This window comes from Garra rufa, chromosome 5 (genome assembly GCF_049309525.1).
Source record: "Garra rufa chromosome 5, GarRuf1.0, whole genome shotgun sequence".
Taxonomy (NCBI): Eukaryota; Metazoa; Chordata; class Actinopteri; order Cypriniformes; family Cyprinidae; genus Garra; species Garra rufa.
This window is the reverse complement of record NC_133365.1, coordinates 5,215,376-5,234,616: the sequence shown is the minus strand read 5'-3', so window position 1 is coordinate 5,234,616 and position 19,241 is coordinate 5,215,376. Positions and strand designations below refer to the sequence as shown.

Here is a 19,241-nt window from a genome sequence, read left to right as displayed (position 1 = left end):
TCTAAAAATTCTTAAATCAAGAAGGATTTTCTAGATGAGTAAAAATCATTTTTTTTGTTTTCAGTGTTTTCAGTTTTTGCTTAGAACAAGCTAAATAATCTGCCAATGTGGTAAGAAAAATAATCTTGTTTTGTCTGTTTGAAATAAAAAAAAATTTCTTACCCCATTGGCAGATTATTTAGCTTGTTCTAAGCAAAAACTCACTTCATTTTGACTTGTTTTTTTCTGAAAACAAGAAAATGATTTTTACTCGTCTAGAAAATCCTTCTTGATTTAAGAATTTTTAGATATTTTGGCTGGAAACAAGACAAAAAAAATCTAAGCTAGAAAAGCATTTTTTGCAGTGAACCTTTAAAAGCACCTTTATTTTTAAGTGCAATAATTATTTTCCACTGCAATTTCCAAATGCAATTAATAATCATTCTACGGTTTCTTTCTAATGTGTGCATCTGAGCCTGTGTTATCTGTATTTAACAGCTGGAATATAAGGTCAGATGTGGGGTTGTACCGGAGCCGTCGTCTCCTGTGCTGCCGATCTGAGCGTCAGCTAAACTCCTCTCCAGATTCTTCAGTCTCTCCTGCAGAACTGTGTTCTCACTCCTGTGAGATTTCAGATTGGACTGCAGCGTCTGTGTCGAATCACGCAAACCTGCTATCTGCTCACAGGAACCACAACAGAAAAATAAATCAAGCAAAACTGAAATTGACATAGACACACTTTAACTCAAACACATATCACTGTACCTCTTTTCTCAAAGAGTCTAATTCTTTGTCCTTTTCTGAGATCAAGGCACTCTGGGTTTGAAGAGACTGCTGTAGTGCTTCCTTCTCCTTCCCTGTTTCTTTTGTTAAAGTGCTTTCCCTGTGCAAACGAGAGATTGCATGATGTTTGCATTCTCCATTCATTAAAGCAGGACTGTAGACTTCTAAACGTGGTACAAAATTAAATTGCATTTAATTTGGTGTCACTGCTCACCTCATTTTCATCTTCTTCAGCTGACTATTGAGGCTGTCACACTCCTTTTTCAACTGCATTAAGAACAGAATTTAATCATGAAATCTTTATCATGCATTAATATTTTCAGCTTTTAAAAATGTAGCAAATCAGTAAAAGTGCCTATCATTTAGATTAGAAACCACAGCTCACATATTATAATAGTATAAAATGTCAAATAGTCTTTTTTTTTTTACAGACTTTTATTATAAAGTATTGTCCACTTTTCAGCTATTTCTGCCTAGATACTGCCAAAGTAAACATGTAACCATACACTGCAAAAAATGCTTTTCTTACTAGATTTTTTATCTTGTTTCCAGCCAAAACATCTAAAAACTCTTGGCAGATTGTTTTTCTTGTTTAAAGCAAAAATGCACTTAATTTTGACTTCTTTTTCCTGAAAACAAGACAATTTTTTTACCAGTCTAGAAAATCCTTCTTGATTTAAGAATTTTTAGATATTTTAGCTGGAAACAAGACAAAAAAAAAATCTAAGAAAAGCATTTTTTGCAGTGTACAATTAACAAATTTTTAGTTTTTAATGTGCAATTTTAGAGTTGGTTTTGATAATAAATAAAGAGAAAAAAAACAAACAAAGACACCACAATAAAAAAACGACATGAAAAAACTTTGTCTCTGAACAGAAACTGATAAATTAAAAACTGCCCGTCCAAAAGTAATAGTTTAACATGATGGAAAAGATAAAGTTACATATTTTAAGAAATATTGCAGCTTTACAAATATTATGTGTACATTTATTACTATAATTATTTTATTTTTGAAATATACACAGAAGCAGCAACTATAAGTGTCCAAACACCTTGAAGCTCATGCAAACAAACAGGTGATTTAATTGATTTAATTTGGCTGTTTCCATATGAAATATCTAAAAAAAAAATTCAAATCAAGAAGGATTTTCTCAACAAGTAAAAATTATTTTCTTGTCAAGATTAAGTGAGTTTTTGCTTAGAACAAGAAAAATAATCTGCCAATGGGGTAAGAAAAACAAATCTTATTTTTAGCCTTTTAGCAGATTATTTTGCTAGTTTTAGGCAAAAACACTTCATTTAGTTTTTTTTCTGAAAACAAGACAATCATTTTTACTCATCTAGAAAATCCTTCTTGATTTAAGATTTTTTTTTTTTTTTTTGATATTTTGGCTGGAAACAAGACAAAAAAACCTAAGTAAAAAAGCATTTTTTCCAGTGTATCTTCCCAAATATTTTGTGTTTGGTCAAAGTCATCTTGAATCTATAATCTCCAAGTTAGGGTTTGATGAAACCTTGCAATATAGTTGAAAGAGAGACGTGTTTGTGAACAACATCAGTGTTAAAGCCCTCATCTGTCAAACACAGATAAACACTGATTATACAGAATTACTGTCAGTCTCCGTCAATGACATTTCCACTCAGATATCACACAGCATCATTATATAACCATCCACAGTACCTCATTTCTCAGAGAGTCTAATTCTTTGTCCTTTTCTGAGATCAAGGCACTCTGTGTTTGTAGAGACTGCTGAAGAGCTGCTTTCTCCTTCTCCGACTCGCTTGTTAAAGTGCTTTCCCTGTGCAGAACAGAGACTGTGATCAGTGCTTCTGCTTTCATTCACTTGGGGTTTACAGGTTCAGCACAAATACAGTTGAAACAATGCAACCAATGCCTTGATGCATGAGTCATTCCTTACCTCATTTTCACCTCCTTCAACTGATCATTGAGGTTGTCACACTCCTTTTTCAGCTGCATTGAGAGTGAATCAGATTTAGGGCTTTCACCTCTTAAATTTACACATTAATCATCACAACATTGTATTAAAAGTAGGGATGCACCACAATGAAAATTCTTGGCCGAAGCTGAAGCCAAACAAAATTAAACACTGGGCCGAAGGCATATTACCGAACATGGTTTTTCGTGTTTTTTCCCTCATGTATTTAGAAAAAAAATTTTCCCCACTGCATAAATTAAATAGCCACAATGTGCTTTTTAGAGTTTTGTCTTGCTTTTCAAAAAAAAAAAATCTAATTACAAAACACCAATTAAAACATATTTACTTAACACTGAACATTTGTAACATTCTAGTAGACATTATAGTCTACCAACAAAGCAATATTTAACTTAAAATTAATAAATTAGTGCAATAATATTCTTTGACCATTTTAAGAGCCCCTTCTTGAATCAGGCATGAGTTTTTATTGCACAAATAAATACAGTCTTGCTGAGCAAAGGAGAATGTTAGAATACATGTATTAATAGAGCTGTTGTTTTTGTCTTACTATTTAATGTTATTTGACAGAACAATTTTTCAGCTGAATAATTTCAGTTGCCAAACATTTGGTGCATCCCTAATTTAACGCATAAAATGACTGACATAAATGAAGTCAGCTCAATGACCAGGACACTGAATATTTCAGTAAGACAAACTTCCAGATGCAAATGAAATAAAGAGACTAAATGAAACATATCATTTGGTTAACATACGTTCAGCAGGATGTCGCTGTCTTTGTGGCTGTTGGCCAGTTCCACGGTCAGCTTTTCCTTCTCATTTTTCAGAGCCTCCACTGTCTGGTCTTTTTCAGCAGCTGCTTGTTTTAGCTCCTCACTGAAACACAAAACAGATAAAACATCAAATCACAAAGGATTCTTACTTGGGTAAAAATAATTACAAATAAAAGCAGTTGTCAACCATTCTCTGATCTGTTCTATGGATGGTGACCGATATTTACTGGTTGTTATTCACACAAATGTCAACTAAGTTATTATTACAAGGGTTAGTTTACTCAAAAATGAAATTTATGTCATTGTATTTTCACTGTTATGGTGTTTCAAACCAGTACACTGCAAAAAATGCTTTTCTTATTTTGATTTTGTCTCGTTTCCAGCCAAAATATCTAAAAATTCTAAAATCAGGAAGGATTTTCTAGACGAGTAAAAATTGACTTTTTTTCAGAAAAAACAAGTCAAAATTGAGTGCGTTTTTTGCTTGAAACAAGCAAAATGATCTGACAAAGGTGTAAGAAAAATAATCTAGTTTTCTGTTTGAAATAAGACTTTTTTTTGCCCCATTGGCAGATTATTTTCCTTGTTCTAAGCAAAAATGCACTAAATTTTTACTTTTTTCTAAAACAAGAACATTTATACTTGTCTACAAAATCCTTCTTAATTTAAGAGTTTGTAGATATTTTGGCTGGAAACAAGACAAAACATCCAAGTAAGTAAAAGCATTTTTTGCAGTGAATGAGTTTTTGTTCTGCTGAAGACAGAAGATCATCTCTGGAAGAAAGTGTGTAACCAAACAGCTGCTGGTAGCCATTGACTTCCATATTATTTTCAGTTTTTTTCATACTATGGAAGTCAATGGCTAATGTCAACGATTGGCTTACTCTTATTCTTCAAAATATATTTTTTTGTCTTCAAGAGCTGAAGAAACTCATGCAGGTTTGAAACAACTTGAGGGTGAGAAAATGCTGGAAAAAAAAATACACTGAGACAAGATTTTAAACTTGAATACAAAACAGTAAATATCAGAGAAATTTCTCAGATGTCAGAACAGAACAGAACAGAACAGAGACACAGTTTGAGGACACTCACATGTCTTTGGTGAGGCGGCTGATCTTCTGACTGTCAGAACTCAGATTCTCTTCATACTGTGTGTTCTGCTGTTTCAGCGTGTCCAGCTACAACAGATACAGAGAAAACCATTTACAAACATCCTCTGATCATCTCAAATATAGACATTACAGGACAACCTGAAGCAGCCACTAATAAATATGCAAAACTCTGCAAACATCCGACGAGAGAATTACGTAACATTCTGCTCTCTCATCTGTTTTCAGATTACACAGAAATACACTCATCCCCAAATAGCAAAAAAGAGAAGAAAAACCAAAGATGCAGGGGTTAGACATTCTGCAGGTTTAAATGCGTCTATGTGAATGATTCAGGGATACTAATACTGTACTATTACTAATTCAGTAGTACTAATCCTGTTATTTGTGATGCACATGTCTACAAATCATTGCTAGTATCTCAGCTATACTGAAAGACTGAATAACATTTACATTTATTTATTTAGCAGATGCTTTTATCCAAAGCGACTTACAATTGAGGAAATATAAAGCGGTTTGTCCACTGCAAAAAATGCTTTTCTAGCTTAGCTTTTTTGTCTTGTTTCCAGCCAAAATATCTAAAAATTCTTAAATCAAGAAGGATTTTCTAGACGAGTAAAAATAATGTCTTATTTTCAGAAAAAAAAGTCAAAATTGAGTACATTTTTGCTTGAAACAAGCAAAACAATCTGCCAATGGGGTAAGAAAAATAATATTGTTTTCTGTTTAAATAAGATTTTTCTTCTTACCCCATTGGCAGATTTTTTGGCTTGTTCTAAGCAAAAGCTCACTTAATTTTGAGTTGTTTTTCTGAAAACAAGAAAATAATTTTTACTCGTCTAGAAAATCCTTCTTGATTTAAGAATTTTTTGATATTTTGGCTGGAAACAAGACAAAAAATCTAAGGTAGAAAAGCATTTTTTGCAGTGTCCTTAAAGGAGAAGAGAGATGAGCTTTTAGCTGCTGTTTGAAAATGCTTAGGGAAACAGCAATAACAGCACATTTAAGATTAGAAAGCAATTTTAATCACATTGTAATCACACTAGTGGTTAAGTTTTGTGGCTGTATACTGTTTTCAAGTCGCCATAAAATGTTAATGTTAATTTGTTAATTTTAAATGATTATAAAAGTTACAGGTGCTTATGTGCTCGCATCGTTTATCAAAAACAATCTGTCACTCACATGATTGACAAAATGGGTGCCAAAAAAATGGACAAAATCAGTCATAAGGGTCAATTTTTTGAATTTGAGAGTAAGCTTTTTTTTTTTTTTTTGTTGATGTTAGAAAAGGACGATTTTTGGTTGAGATGCAACTATTCGAAAATCTGGAATCTGAGGGTATAAAAAAAAATTGAGTGAATCACCTTTAAAGTTGTCCAAATGAAGTTCTTAGCAATGCATATTACTAATCAAAAAAGTTTTGATATATTTATGGTGTGAAATCTACAAAATATCTTCATGGAACATGATCTTTACTTAATATTCTAATGATTTTTGGCATCAAAGAAAAATGGTTCATTTTGACCCATACGATGTATTTTTGGCTATTGCTACAAATATACCAGTGCTACTTGTCCAAAGTCACATACACAACAAAACAGACGAAAAGGTTCCTATTTCTGTTTAACGCTGCTATTTTATCCCAGTATAGTGCCTAATTTTATTGGAAGTGTTTTGACTAAAATAACTGACAGGATTCCTTAAAGCATTTACTCCTCTTGTAAAACTTTTCACAACAATCCAAAAATGTTCCAATAAATCTTATAATTGAGACCTTACACATTCATAAATGTCTAACTTTTAACATTTAATTCAGTTCTGATGTTACCTCATTTCTCAGAGAGTCTAAATCTTTGTCCTTTTCTGAGACCAAGGCACTCTGTGTTTGTAGAGACTGCTGAAGAGCTGCTTTCTCCTTCTCCGTTTCACGTTTCAAAGTGCTTTCCCTGTGCAGAACAGAGACTGTTTGACATGTGCATACCAGCAACAAATTTAACTGTATTCATCACTTATTTGCCCTCATACTGTCCAAAACTGACTTTCCATCATCCATGAAACAAGAAACGTTTAGCAGAATGTTCATGCTGCTTTCCATACAGTAAAAACCATGCCGCTCTAAAAAGTTTTCATATTTCACATTGATGAATAGGAATACTACTACACGACTTCAGAACAACTGCAATAACTTTCAACTTTAAGAATTTAAAGAATTTAAGGAATTTGTCATGATGGACAAAATTTTGAATCACTTTTTAAAAACTTCTATTAGAGGTTGAGATTTTCTGCACTGCAGACAATGCTTTTCTTAGATTTTTTTGTCTTGTTTTCAGCCAAAATATCAAACAATTCTAAAAACAAGAGGGATTTAAGATGAGTAAAAATTGTCTTGATTTCAGAAAAAAGTAGTTAAAATTAAGGGAATTTTTGCCTGAAACAAGCAAAATAATCTGCCAATGGGGTAAGAAAAAAAAATCGTATTTCAAACAGAAAACAAGATTATTTTGCTTGTTTTAAGCAAAAATGCACTTAATTTTGACTTTTTTTTCTGAATACAAGGCAATAATTTTTACTCCTCTAGAAAACCCTTCTTGATTTCAGAATTTTTAGATATTTTGGCTGGAAACAAAGACAAAAAAAATCTAAAAATGGACAATTTTAAAACGCTTTTTTAAATTTTCTATTAGCGGTTGAGATTTTCTGCACTGCAAAAAATGCTTTTCTTACTTTGATTTTTTGTCTTGTTTCCAGCCACACCAAACACAAAGAAAGATTTTCCATAGGAGTAAAAATTGTCTTGTTTTCAGAAAAAAAGAAGCTAAAATCAAGGGAATTTTTGCCTGAAACAAGCAAAATAATCTGCCAATGGGGTAAGCAAAAAAAAAAAAAAAAAAAAAAAGTAGTTTTCTGCATGAAATAAGACTATTTTTCTTACCCCATTGGCGGATTATTTAGCTTGTTTTAAACAAAAACTCACTTCATTTGCAATTTAAAAGACAATAATTTTTACTTGTCCAGAAAATCCTTCTTGATTTAAGAATTTTTTGATATTTTGGCTGGAAGCAAAGACAAAAAAAAATCTAAAAAAAAAAAAAAAAATCTAAAAAAAAAAAAAAAAAAAGCATTTTCCTTTATATGTTTTGAGGTTGAGGGGCAGTGACTGACTGAAACTAAAAATCAAGCTCAGACCTAAATCAACCCATCAGAACTCACACAGGAAGACAGCTTGTATGACATTTCTATGAAAAGCATTTTTCATGAGACAGACTGATCACTGAATAATGATAGTGAAACCTTTTCTATATGAACATAAATGTCTGTTTGTAAACGTTCATTACCTGGTTTTCACCTCCTTCAGTTGATCATTGAGACTGTCACACTCCTTTTTGAGCTGCATTAAGATGACAATAAAGAGAATAAGATATCCACTTCTTACAAAATAACACATGAATGAGATCATGAGATCAGCTATCTAGCTAACAAACTACCATGTCTGCAATATATTTAAATAAAACAATGGCCCATTGGTTTATTTCATTCAAATTAGTATTTTCTTCTTTGACATGCAGAAAAAGGATTTTGAAAGTGAAAGGGTGAAAATCTGCACATATAATTTAGTTCACATACGTTGAGCAGGATGTCGCTGTCTTTGTGGCTGCTGGACAGTTCCACGGTCAGCTTTTCCTTCTCATTTTTCAGATCCTCCACTGTCTGGTCTTTTTCGGCAGCTGCTTGTTTTAGCTCCTCACTGAAACACACAATTATGATGATTTATTAAGGCATCCTTTGAGGTTTATTGTTGTCCCAGTGCCCTGATTGAGGACCACTGTCAACTTCACTCACAAACAAACCATTGTTTTCAAAAGAAACAAGTGCAAGCAATAATCTGTTAATGGGGTAAGAAAAATAATTGTGTTTTCTGTTTTCAGATTATTTTGCACATTTTACGCAATAACTCAATTTTGACTAGTTTTTTCTGAAAACAAGACTCATCTAGGAAATCATTCTTGATTTAAGAATTTTATATATTTTGGCTGGAAACGAAAAAAAAAAAATCTAAGACAGGAACTTTATGCAGCGCATATTTATGCTTATATTACACTGCAAAAAATGCTTTTCTTATTTAGATTTTGTCTTGTTTCCAGCCAAAATATCGAAAAATCTTAAAAACAATAAAAGCTGCTTTCTGAAAACCAAACCAAACTTTACATTTTTGTTCCTGTCTATATCCTGAAGGTTTTTAGAGAGATTTGTTCAGATATACTTTGCTTGATTATATATAGCACATTGTTTACTGTCTGTTCTTGGTATTTTCTGAATTATGGAGTGACAAAACAAGAAATGAGATTCCCAAAATCCCCTCTGTAAAAACATTCGACTCTAACACGTCAAAAAAATTAAACAAGAACTTTGAAACTGACTTCATCCAGCGTTTAGATTTTTGTACTACAAATGTATGCAAATTAATGCATACTTCATTAAATAATGGCTCATTTGCATATTTAAACCTAACATTTTAGAAAACCTGTAATACATAAAATGTAGTATCAATGTAATCAATTAACTGGGTAAGTAAGGCGATAACTATTATTTATTTTACCCTACTGTGACTTTTCTAAAAACAAGACAATCATTTCTACTTGTCTAGAAAATCCTTCTTGATTTAAAAATTTTTAGAGTAACAAGACAAAAAAAATCTAAGAAATGTATTTTTTTTTTGTAGTGTATGCTTTGTTAACACAAGTTACAATTTTAAAATAACACATTATTTTCCCCAGCTCTAATACAATTATAATGGCTATCAAACTCACATGTCTTTGGTGAGGCTGCTGATCTTCTGACTGTCAGAGTTCAGATTCTCTTCATACTTTGTGTTCTGCTGTTTCAGTGTGTCCAGCTACAACAGATACAGAGATCACCATGAGCAGCCTGAAGCAGACACCAGTAAAAATGGAGTATTTTATGAAAATCCTTCACATGTACTCACCTTGCTCTGCATTTCTTGCACAGAGTTCTTGAGCTGCTTCACCAGATCCTCAGCCTCAGACTTGTCTGTCAGCAGCTGCTGGTTCTCCTGGGTCAGTGTCTCCAGTGAGGCCTGTGCAGCCTGCTCTGCCGTCTCTGACACCTAGGGTCACATCAGCAGCGGCGACAGAAAGTTTGCCATTTAACATATTTTTATGAATTAACATACATTTACAACTGCTCATTTACACATAGTTCCAAGCTTATTCAAAAATGAAGCATTGCATAAATGAAGTCTTACCTTAGCTTTTTCTTCGAAGGTCTTCAGCTCATCAATCTGTTTCTTCAGCTCCAGGCTTTGATCCTGAGACGAGCGGAGCTCCTGTTGCACTTTATCAAACTTGTCTTGTAATTCCTGCATTTCTTTTGAATGATGCTCCACAGCATCGGCAACAGCTTTCTCTCCCACAGCAAGCATGTCTTTGGCTTTAGCCTGATTGTCTTCAGCGCTCTTCTCCTGAGAACGCATGAGAAAATGTTTAAGCGGGGTTCAAAATTGCAATCGTTGTGGTCGCATATGCTCCTAAAATTTATTCTGCGCAACTTCAAAATATATTTGGGAGCATTTGTGCAAGTAGTTGCTTTGGTGCGGCTTGTTTAATTTTTTTACAAAACTTTCTCTAGCCTAACTACATCTTTACAGACTTAACTATAATGCAGATTTTAGATATTAGCCATCAATCACTCCCTGTCAAAATACCCAAATTTGTCATATCACGCACCACTTATTGCAATGAAGTTTGTGCAAATGATTAAAAAACGATAATGATAAAAGCAGAAGAGTTCCGATCATGCAGGGGAGTAATTTCCACTGGGGACACAATTTTCAAAATCCTGTTTGTGTTTACCCACTTTCAAATTATTTTTGTTAAATGAATGTCTTGTATTGTAGAATGCACGCTCAGCACCTCTGAGTTTCAAGCAATCGTTAAAACGAAACCGAAAGTAAAACATGCACGTGCATTCAAAAGCAATTTTAATACCCAGCGTTTAGAAAGAGACTTCCCCATGTGCCCAAATTAGGCTACATAACATATCTAGGCTGTAGGCTATAATAGATCGTGTAGTTGTCTATATCTCTGTACCATGCTTGAAAAATTCGGTCTCTGTTTGCACTTTGAATATTGAGAGAGTAGCCTACTTTGATTTTGGCTGCATTTATTATCTCCACTTGATACGACTAAGAAAGAACTGTTGTTTATTTTTTTTGTTATTTCTACTGTAGATTGTTTAAAAATGCAGTGGTTGCCTCTAATTTAAATGGCTTTACCTGTAATATAGAAAATAAACATCTTGTTCATGAACTCATAGTTTCCATAATTCTTGTCCCTTGCTTAAGGCGTAAAAAAAATTAAAAAATAAAATAAATAATAAAAAATAAATAAATAAGTAAAAAAAATTAAAAAATAAGTAAAAATTTTTAAAAATCAATAAGTAAAAACTTAAAATAAATAAGTAAAATATTAAAAAATAAATAAGTAAAATATTAAAAAATAAATAAATAAGTAAAATATTAAAAAATAAATAAATAAGTAAAATATTAAAAAATAAATAAGTAATAAATAAATAAGTAAAAAATTAAAAAAATAAATAAATAAGTAAAAAATAAATAAGTAAAAAATTAAAAAATAAATAAGTAAAAAATTTAAAAAATAAGTAAAAAATTTAAAAAATAAACAAAAAATTAAAAAAATAAACAAGTAAAAAATTTAAAAATAAATAAGTAATAAATAAATAAGTAAAAAATAAATAAGTAAAAATTTAAAAAATAAACAAGTAAAAAATTTAAAAAATAAACAAGTAAAAAATAAGTAAAAAATAAGTAAAAAAGTATATATATATATATATATATATATATATATATATGGCTTTCAGAATCAGCCAAACTTTGTATTTTTTAATTTGGGGTGAACAACCACTTCAAATCATGACACTTAAACACAGTAAGAACAGGATGAGAGATGTTCGGCAGTTCTCACCAGAAGCGTGATCTTCTCCTGCAGCTCTGAAAGCTCTGCTTGGTGTTTCTGCTCAAGGCTTTTGGCTTCTTTCTCAGTCTTGGCTTGTGCTAGAGAGTGTTTCTCCTCAGCCTGAGCTGCTTTCTCCCTCTCCTCCTCCAGCTGCTTCTGAAGCTCCTCTAGTCTCCTGAAATTAGCAAGCATTTGCGAATATCTTGAATTACAGTGTAAATTGTAGGCCTCACAAACCAAATCAAGCTAACATGTAAACTGTGGATAACACTTCAACTTCTTTACTTTCCATATGTGTTTTTAGCAGTTCAATGAAACACATTAAAGCGGACCTCTCTTTCTGCTTGGTATCCTCATTCAGCTTTGTTATGAGAGTTGAACTGTCTCCCGATGATTTCGTCATGTCCATAATGTCATTCTCAAGTTTAGCCTTGTCTTTGGTCAGCAGCTGCATCCTTTCTTCGTGAGCTTTCAAATTTCTCTGTAAACCTTGGAACAAGAAACCAACAACAAACACAAATATCAAACATGAGATTTTAGTTAGTTCCTTCTCTGATTGGTCTTTGAGTGATGAAGTTGGTCCTGACCAGCAGACTGACTCTTCACATCCTGCAGTTCAGCAGAAAGAGATGTGCACTGTTCTTCTTTATTCCTGAGCTCCTCACGTAACTCTGAGATACAGAAATCAGTCACACTGAATGCAAACGTCAACATACTTACAGCATCAATGGAGTAACTGAGTGATCTTGCACATACCTTGATTACTCTGAGCAGATTTGGCTTGATCATTAGATATTTTTTCAAGATTCTGTTTCTAGAAAATGAAGAATGTGAATTGATTTGAGGATTCTGGCTGAAACATACAATATTGGATATTTATTCACCCATTGAATCATTCAGAAATTATAGAGTTTCATTTCTAAATGTCCGAAAAACAGACTCAATCACCCTCCAATTAAGCAGACTATAATCTGCAGTGCCAATATTTATGCCATTCACATGTCCTTATGAAACTCAAAGAAGCAGTTCACCCAAAGATGAATGACGTTGTATGACTTTAAAACTGATATTTTGAAAGTCTGGAAAGACTCTCACACACTTTCACACACTCAGACTATAATATGCTGTTATACTCCATGTAAAACGATGCTATTTTTGCAAAGGCCTATCTAAAGGGTTAATGGGGCCAACTGATAATCAACAGTAAAAATTACTAATTTTACCTCTTCCCAACAGGGAAAACCACAAACAATCAAGAATTCATCATTATATGGCATCATGGCTTTGCAATCAAAAAATGTGGTTATAATGGAAGTCAATGGGGCAAAAACAGCCACAAACAATAAATGAGGGAGAAAAAAAATGAAAATCTGATGCTGTGCAAAAACTAACAATGCATTAAAGCCAATGTTGTTACTAATCTTTCTCATGTCCAAGACTGTTAAAAAGGTAAAAAAAAAAAAGTTATAAAAATAAAACAGTCCACAATTACCTTTTATATTGAAAATAAGTCATTTTGTCTGTGACATCATTTATGAACTTGGCAATTAAAGAGTCAAAATCCTGAATTTTTGAATATTTAGTAGTTTTGATCAGAACCGAAGTTGATTAAGAGATTAATGCAAAAAAACAAAAACAAACAAAAAAAAAAATTAATATTTATCTGATACATTTTTACAGCAGTTTAATTTAGTGGTTGTTTTTATCCACGAACAGAACGAAGGGGTAGTAAATTTGGCAAGAGTGTATGAAAAATTTCAAAGCATTTTCTTAACATATGTGTCAAAATAAGATTTGTCAGAAAAAAGCATTTTTCTCATACTTCATCAGTCACTTACCAGCACACTAAGTTCTTGCTCCAGAGAGCTCTTTTCCTGCAACAGGCCACTCAGCTCTTGCTGTTTAACCTCTAGAACTGAACTCAACTCAGTGACCTACAGCAGGTGAAGCACACAATGGAGGGAAACGACAGGCACAAAACATGAGGAATGTCAAACACAAACTCAAAAAGACCTGAGCCGGTCAAACAAAGTAGAACTTAAAACAGAAGTGAAGGACTGGAATATTATGGAAAATAAAATCTCAGAACACTGTTATGAACAATGTTAACAGGGCTGCACGATTGGAGGGAAAAAAATATAATTGCAATTTTTTCTGATAAAAATTGTCAGTGATTTTTTTTAAATCCAGGTTTGCTGTGCTTATTTTTGGGGTTGCACAATTTAGAAAAATGGTGTGACTGTATATCAATACAGCAATAAAATAATAACAAGTTACAAAACAAGAAATACTAATTGTAATTTTTAACTGTAAAATTAATAAGTATTTTAAAAAAAAGTCTTCATTTCAAACAAACTTTTATTTTGACTGCACTGAGCCTTCGAAGCTCCTATTTTGTTGATAATTGATTTAAGATAATATTTGGCTGAGATACAACCATTAAAAAATGTGGTTTTATTTTGGTCAATCGTGCAGCTCTATTATGCACAATACACACATGAAATGATCAAACCTGAATGAATAGGACTGCTGTAAAAACCTGGTTTATTGCCAACCGTGAAAAGACGAGTGTAAATCACTCTCATTGAACACCACTGATGTTCTGATGTACAATCTTTCTCATATAAAGCTATCGCATGGCTTCAGAAGAGCTGAAATACCTCTGAAGTACTGAAGGCCATGTGATGAATACAATATTATATTTACTCTCATTCCATTAAAGTTTACTACTTGGTTGTGTATGAGGCATGCAATCGACGTTTCTTCAAATAACAACTAATAAATATGTCCAAAACGTATAATGATGATTCAAATCTTAATTTTATATAAATTATAAAAAGACATACTGTGAATATTCTTAATACTACTTAAATGGTGCTTATTTTTATGTTAACAGTCTACATTTGTTATTATTAATCTAAGGATTATAGTATCACAAATTGGTTAAGATTGTCTTAATATATAAAAATAAAAAGGGACTTTTGTGGGGGGTAATTCTATGGAAATGTCCATTTTTTTTGTCCTAGCCTTTACAGAAATATTACACTTGAAAAACACTCAAGGGTTACAATTTCTTTATATTTTAGAATGAAGTAATATGTTAATTGAACAGTTACACCTTTCTGAGACATCAATGTGGCAATATTTGCTTTTTAAATTAATTACACAGAATTCCAAGCACCACAAAACCGCTCGTCCCCACAGCCATGTGCAGAGGCAAAGTGCTTTATTTTAAGGTCAAAATATGTTTTTCTACCATTTAAAATACAATAACGTATTTATAACTATCAAATGTGTGATATAAATGAAAACAAAAAGCTGAATAATTATTATAAAATATATAATAAAAGTAGTGGTCTCTGGATTTGTCTCACCGGTGTTACGGTTTAACAAAAAGGCCCATGTTAAGTCCACTGTCTCTTTTCAGTTATCAAAACTTATTCTTGCATTTTTTTATGTTTTTCTGTAATTCTGACTACATGCGCTGAAAAAAGAGATAAATATAAAAAAAACTTTAATATTGCCAAAGAAAGCATGTGCATATGGTCTTTAAATAAATGCACAAAAAGATAAAAAATAATAATTAAGCTGTCATTTATGTGCATTCATAAAGGTAATCTAATAATGTGGTCTAAGTTAAAAGGTTAGAAAAAGAAATACATTTTAAAACTGGCCATATCGAAAGTGGACATTTCTGTAGAATGACCCAGGGATATTATTGTGCAGCATAGTCTTTGATGCATTGTCTCCTCCGCACTTTTGTCTAGTCTTTTGACTTCTTCATAAAAAGCTTCATGTGGCCTAGTGTGTGTAGAAGAATGCAGGTTGGGAAAACGGTCTTGAAGCAAAGCAAGCTTTGTTACCCTGCATGCAGTATTTCCTTTGATGTAAAGTACTGAAGTGACCATTGAGAATGCACAATACACTGACGTTAATTTTGTTAGATAATAGTTGTCTAACCTAAAAGTTCTCACTCCAAAGAGCCACTTGTGCAAAAATCTTTGGCAACTGTTGATTCTTCACTACCACTCTTTTCAGATTACACTCGTTCAACACCGTAAATTGGTTAAACAATATATAAAATCTGCCTTGTATTGACCCTTTTGTGTGCAGTACCTCTGAAGGACTTTTATTTTGATATGAACACAAAAATGATTGCATAAAGCACGTCCCATTTCCGCTGTCGACAGGTGTGCATGCTTTGTAAAGGATGCAGCCTTCAGTTTTTTGGCGTTTCTCTCCTCTCTTTATTGGACTTTCGCACCTCACTAAAAAGGATTATACGGTACACTGCAAAAAATGCTTTTCTTACTAAGACTTTTTGTCTGTTTCCAGCCAAAATGTCTAAAAATTCTTAAATCAAGAAGGATTTTCTAGACGAGTAAAAATTTTTTTCTTGTTTTCAGAAAAAACAAGCCAAAATTGAGTGATTTTTTTCTTAGAACAAGCAAAATAATCTGCCAATGGGGTAAGAAAAAACATCTTATTTCAAGCAGACAACTAGATTTTTTTTCTTACCCCATTGGCAGATTATTTAGCTTGTTTCCAGCAAAAACACACTTAATTTTGACTTGTTTTTTCTGAAAATAAGACATTAATTTTTACTCGTCTAGAAAATCCTTCTTGATTTAAGAATTTTTTGATATTTTGGCTGGAAACAAGACAAAAAATCTAAGTAAGAAAAGCATTTTTTGCAGTGAATGACTTTGCAATTTGTATAATGTTCGTAACTGGTTTAGGCAGTGCTTGTTTCTGTTTTGTTTTTGTGTCGTAGTTCTTACGGTGTCTACTTGAATGTCGACACAATGCATTTAACATTTCAGGAAACAACAGTCAGGGACCATTGACCAATTCAGTGGGTTAGCAACAGACATGAAGGCCTACCTTTTCTTCCTGAGATCTGGCTTGGCTCTTTGCCTCTTGTATTTGGGTCAGTAACCTCTCCATCTCTTGGTTCCCTTGACTGTGCTGCGACTGCAGAGTCTGAAGGGCTGTTTTTTGCTCCAGAGCTTCTTGTGCCTTTTCTTGCAGCTGCTGACCGATCTTGACCCCCGTATCCTCCAGCTCCTTCACCCTGAGCTCAGCACTGTGTAGTTTTCCCAACACTTCCTCCATTTCCACCAGGTGCTGCTCCTCTGCCTTCTCCAGATTGGTGCGTAGCGTCTCCACCAGCCGTTCGTTCTCTTCGCTGACTTTCTGGAGCTGCGCCTTGTGCTCTTTGGCTTCACCCGTCCAGGCCATGGCTTCAGAAGCTTGCTTGTTGGCGAGCTCCTCGAGCTCCAGTTTGTGTGTCAATTTCAACTGTTCCAAAGCATTGCGCGCCTCCACCAGCTCAGATCTGCTCGCCTCATGGGAGGATTTGAGCTCCTCTAAGGCTTGCTGGTGCGAGGCCTCGATCGATGCTAGTTTAGAGCGCCACTCCTCAACAATATTAGAATTCTCCTCCTTCGATTTGGACAGCTGAGCTAAAAGCTGCTCGTTCTCCTTCGATATGCGACCTGAGGATGACTGGAGCTGTGAAAGAGACTCGCTGTGTTCTTGTTCTCGAGTTGCAAGCATCTCACGGAGGGAAGACAGCTCTGTCTGGTGACTGTGACTCTGAGCGGCCAGCTGTGTGCGGAGGGTACTCAGCTCCTCCTGGAGAACTGCCAAAGAGGAGTCAAGAACCCCATCCTGCCCTGGGACAGCTTCCATTGACTTACGAAGAGCAGCCACCTCCTTGACTCGCAACGCAAGATCCCGCTCCAGCTCCAGGATACGGGACTTTTCAGAGACTGTGGCCACCTAAAAGAGAAAACGGTCTTTAAGTGATCTATGTGTGCTGTATGGATGAGAGAGAACTAATCTGATGGTATGGATATGATCATCTTCTCAGGTTAAAAAGTGGATAATTTAAATAGATTTTCATAGATGTTTTGTTTAATTTATAGCAGTTATGCTACTTAAGCTATGTTAAAAATGCTTTGAAATGAGAAATCTGGGACAGAATCATGACTTTACAAGTGGGGGGAACAACCAGCAACCCCAAAACTGATCGTCTAACAGGGTTCCCACACATGAATAGATTGTCATCTTGTCAGTTATTTATGATTTAGGATTACAGACTTTTAATTAATTAATTTATAGACATTTTTGGGCAGATTTCTTTTATATGCTAGCTTTTTCTCTTTTTTTTTTTTTGCTCCATTTCTTTAAACTTAATATGATCTTCAACCCCGTTTACACAGCCGCTCCTTAACGGAGCATAATAGTTGGGTTCTGAAAGTAAAAATTCTATTGATTTTCTCCACAAGGGAACTACATTTTTAAATTCTAAACCTTTTAAGCTAAACCTGTCAGATTTTACAGCATCTGAAACTGAATAAATATGCTTTCCATTGATGTATGGTTTATTAGGATAGGACAATATTTGACTGAGATACAACTATTTGAAAATCTGGAATCTGAGGGTGCAAAAAAAAATTCTAAATACTGAGAAAATCGCCTTCAAAGTTGTCCAAATGAAGTTCTTAGCAATGCATATTACTAATCAAAAATTAAGTTTTGATATATTTTACATATATATACACAGAATATTTTATTTATATATACAGAAGTGGCCAAAAGTGATGTCCGGTCTAGAAAAATGCAAATGTTGCAAATGTTTTATGCAAAACGCAAATTTATTTTTAATGATTTTGTACACATATTGCATAGTTGCGCTAGGAGGAGTATGCACTCAAATGTCTCATATGTAATAATGTAATGAAACTGTTTTCTATGATTTTTGTGCATAGCAAAATAAAATCGATATTTTTTGATAAGCAGTAGCTTGCTATATTTGCCAAGTAATCTTGCTCTTCATTCTTCCAAATTTACATTATAGGATCATTAAAAGCAAATGAGAAATATTCAGTTTTGGCCAGTAGATATACATATAAATCAACTTTAAATGAGTACTTCTATTTTTCTTTATATTATTTCTATAACTGACACTGACTTGTATCAATTTGTGAATACACTTGTGCTTTAAATAGTTCAAATTATGGCTGAGTGGTTTGGTTCATAATGCTTTAAAACATTTTTTAAATCCTCATGGGAAAAAATGAATGGAAAAAATATACTTCCAGAACCAACGCCATCAAATAAACTGTTTAGGCACTAATGCACTCTGATATACGGAGTACTGATTTACACAGAACATCTTATAATCTCCTGATGTTTTCAGGTTCTCTATGGCTGTGGGAACCCTGATCTAAAACTAATTTGTGTTCTTCTATACCTGTATGATTATTAAGTCACCACAATGAAATTACAGCAATTAGATATTTAGTGTGCATTAGTAATCATTCTCCAAATTAGTTATTAATTGAAATAGTTGAACAACATGCAGTGAAGATCCCTTACTGACACCCTGACATATAAATAAACAAACAAATGTTAGCTGGAGCATTGTGGCATATCTTCAGTGATCCTTGAACCCGTAGCCCAGGTGAAGATCCATTACCCTAGAGTCTTCTAACTCCCTCTGCAGTTTGTCAGCTTTGGTCTTTTCAAAGAGAAGACTCTGTTCAAGCTCCTTAAGAAGGGCATGCTCCAGCTGCGTCTGCGTCTGTTAGTACAGAAAGGGGAGAGGAAGAAACACAACCAGTGCCACCATCACATGCCAGC

The 19,241-nt window shown here is 33.5% G+C and overlaps 1 protein-coding gene across 5 annotated transcripts in view; it reads right to left on the bottom strand.

The window, feature by feature from the left end:
• Positions 1-19,241, bottom strand: part of clip1a (CAP-GLY domain containing linker protein 1a) — a 275,509-nt gene that overhangs the window by 240,861 nt on the left and 15,407 nt on the right. For 2 of the 5 annotated variants that reach the window (XR_012355615.1, XM_073840788.1), the window contains exons 8-27: positions 19,078-19,182; positions 16,476-17,375; positions 13,430-13,525; positions 12,348-12,405; positions 12,179-12,262; positions 11,924-12,080; positions 11,601-11,766; positions 9,863-10,078; positions 9,584-9,724; positions 9,408-9,493; positions 8,224-8,344; positions 7,935-7,987; positions 6,428-6,545; positions 4,583-4,668; positions 3,473-3,593; positions 2,682-2,734; positions 2,444-2,561; positions 977-1,029; positions 745-862; positions 509-656 (exon numbers count right to left, since the gene is read on the bottom strand). Coding sequence is in view for 4 of the 5 variants with exons in the window: in XM_073840788.1 (XP_073696889.1) it covers positions 509-656; positions 745-862; positions 977-1,029; positions 2,444-2,561; positions 2,682-2,734; positions 3,473-3,593; positions 4,583-4,668; positions 6,428-6,545; positions 7,935-7,987; positions 8,224-8,344; positions 9,408-9,493; positions 9,584-9,724; positions 9,863-10,078; positions 11,601-11,766; positions 11,924-12,080; positions 12,179-12,262; positions 12,348-12,405; positions 13,430-13,525; positions 16,476-17,375; positions 19,078-19,182 (2,998 nt within the window). In the remaining variant the exon portion in view is untranslated. The remainder of the gene's footprint in view (positions 1-508; positions 657-744; positions 863-976; positions 1,030-2,443; positions 2,562-2,681; positions 2,735-3,472; positions 3,594-4,582; positions 4,669-6,427; positions 6,546-7,934; positions 7,988-8,223; positions 8,345-9,407; positions 9,494-9,583; positions 9,725-9,862; positions 10,079-11,600; positions 11,767-11,923; positions 12,081-12,178; positions 12,263-12,347; positions 12,406-13,429; positions 13,526-16,475; positions 17,376-19,077; positions 19,183-19,241) is intronic. The other 3 variants (XM_073840789.1, XM_073840790.1, XM_073840791.1) reach the window with 3 other exon arrangements.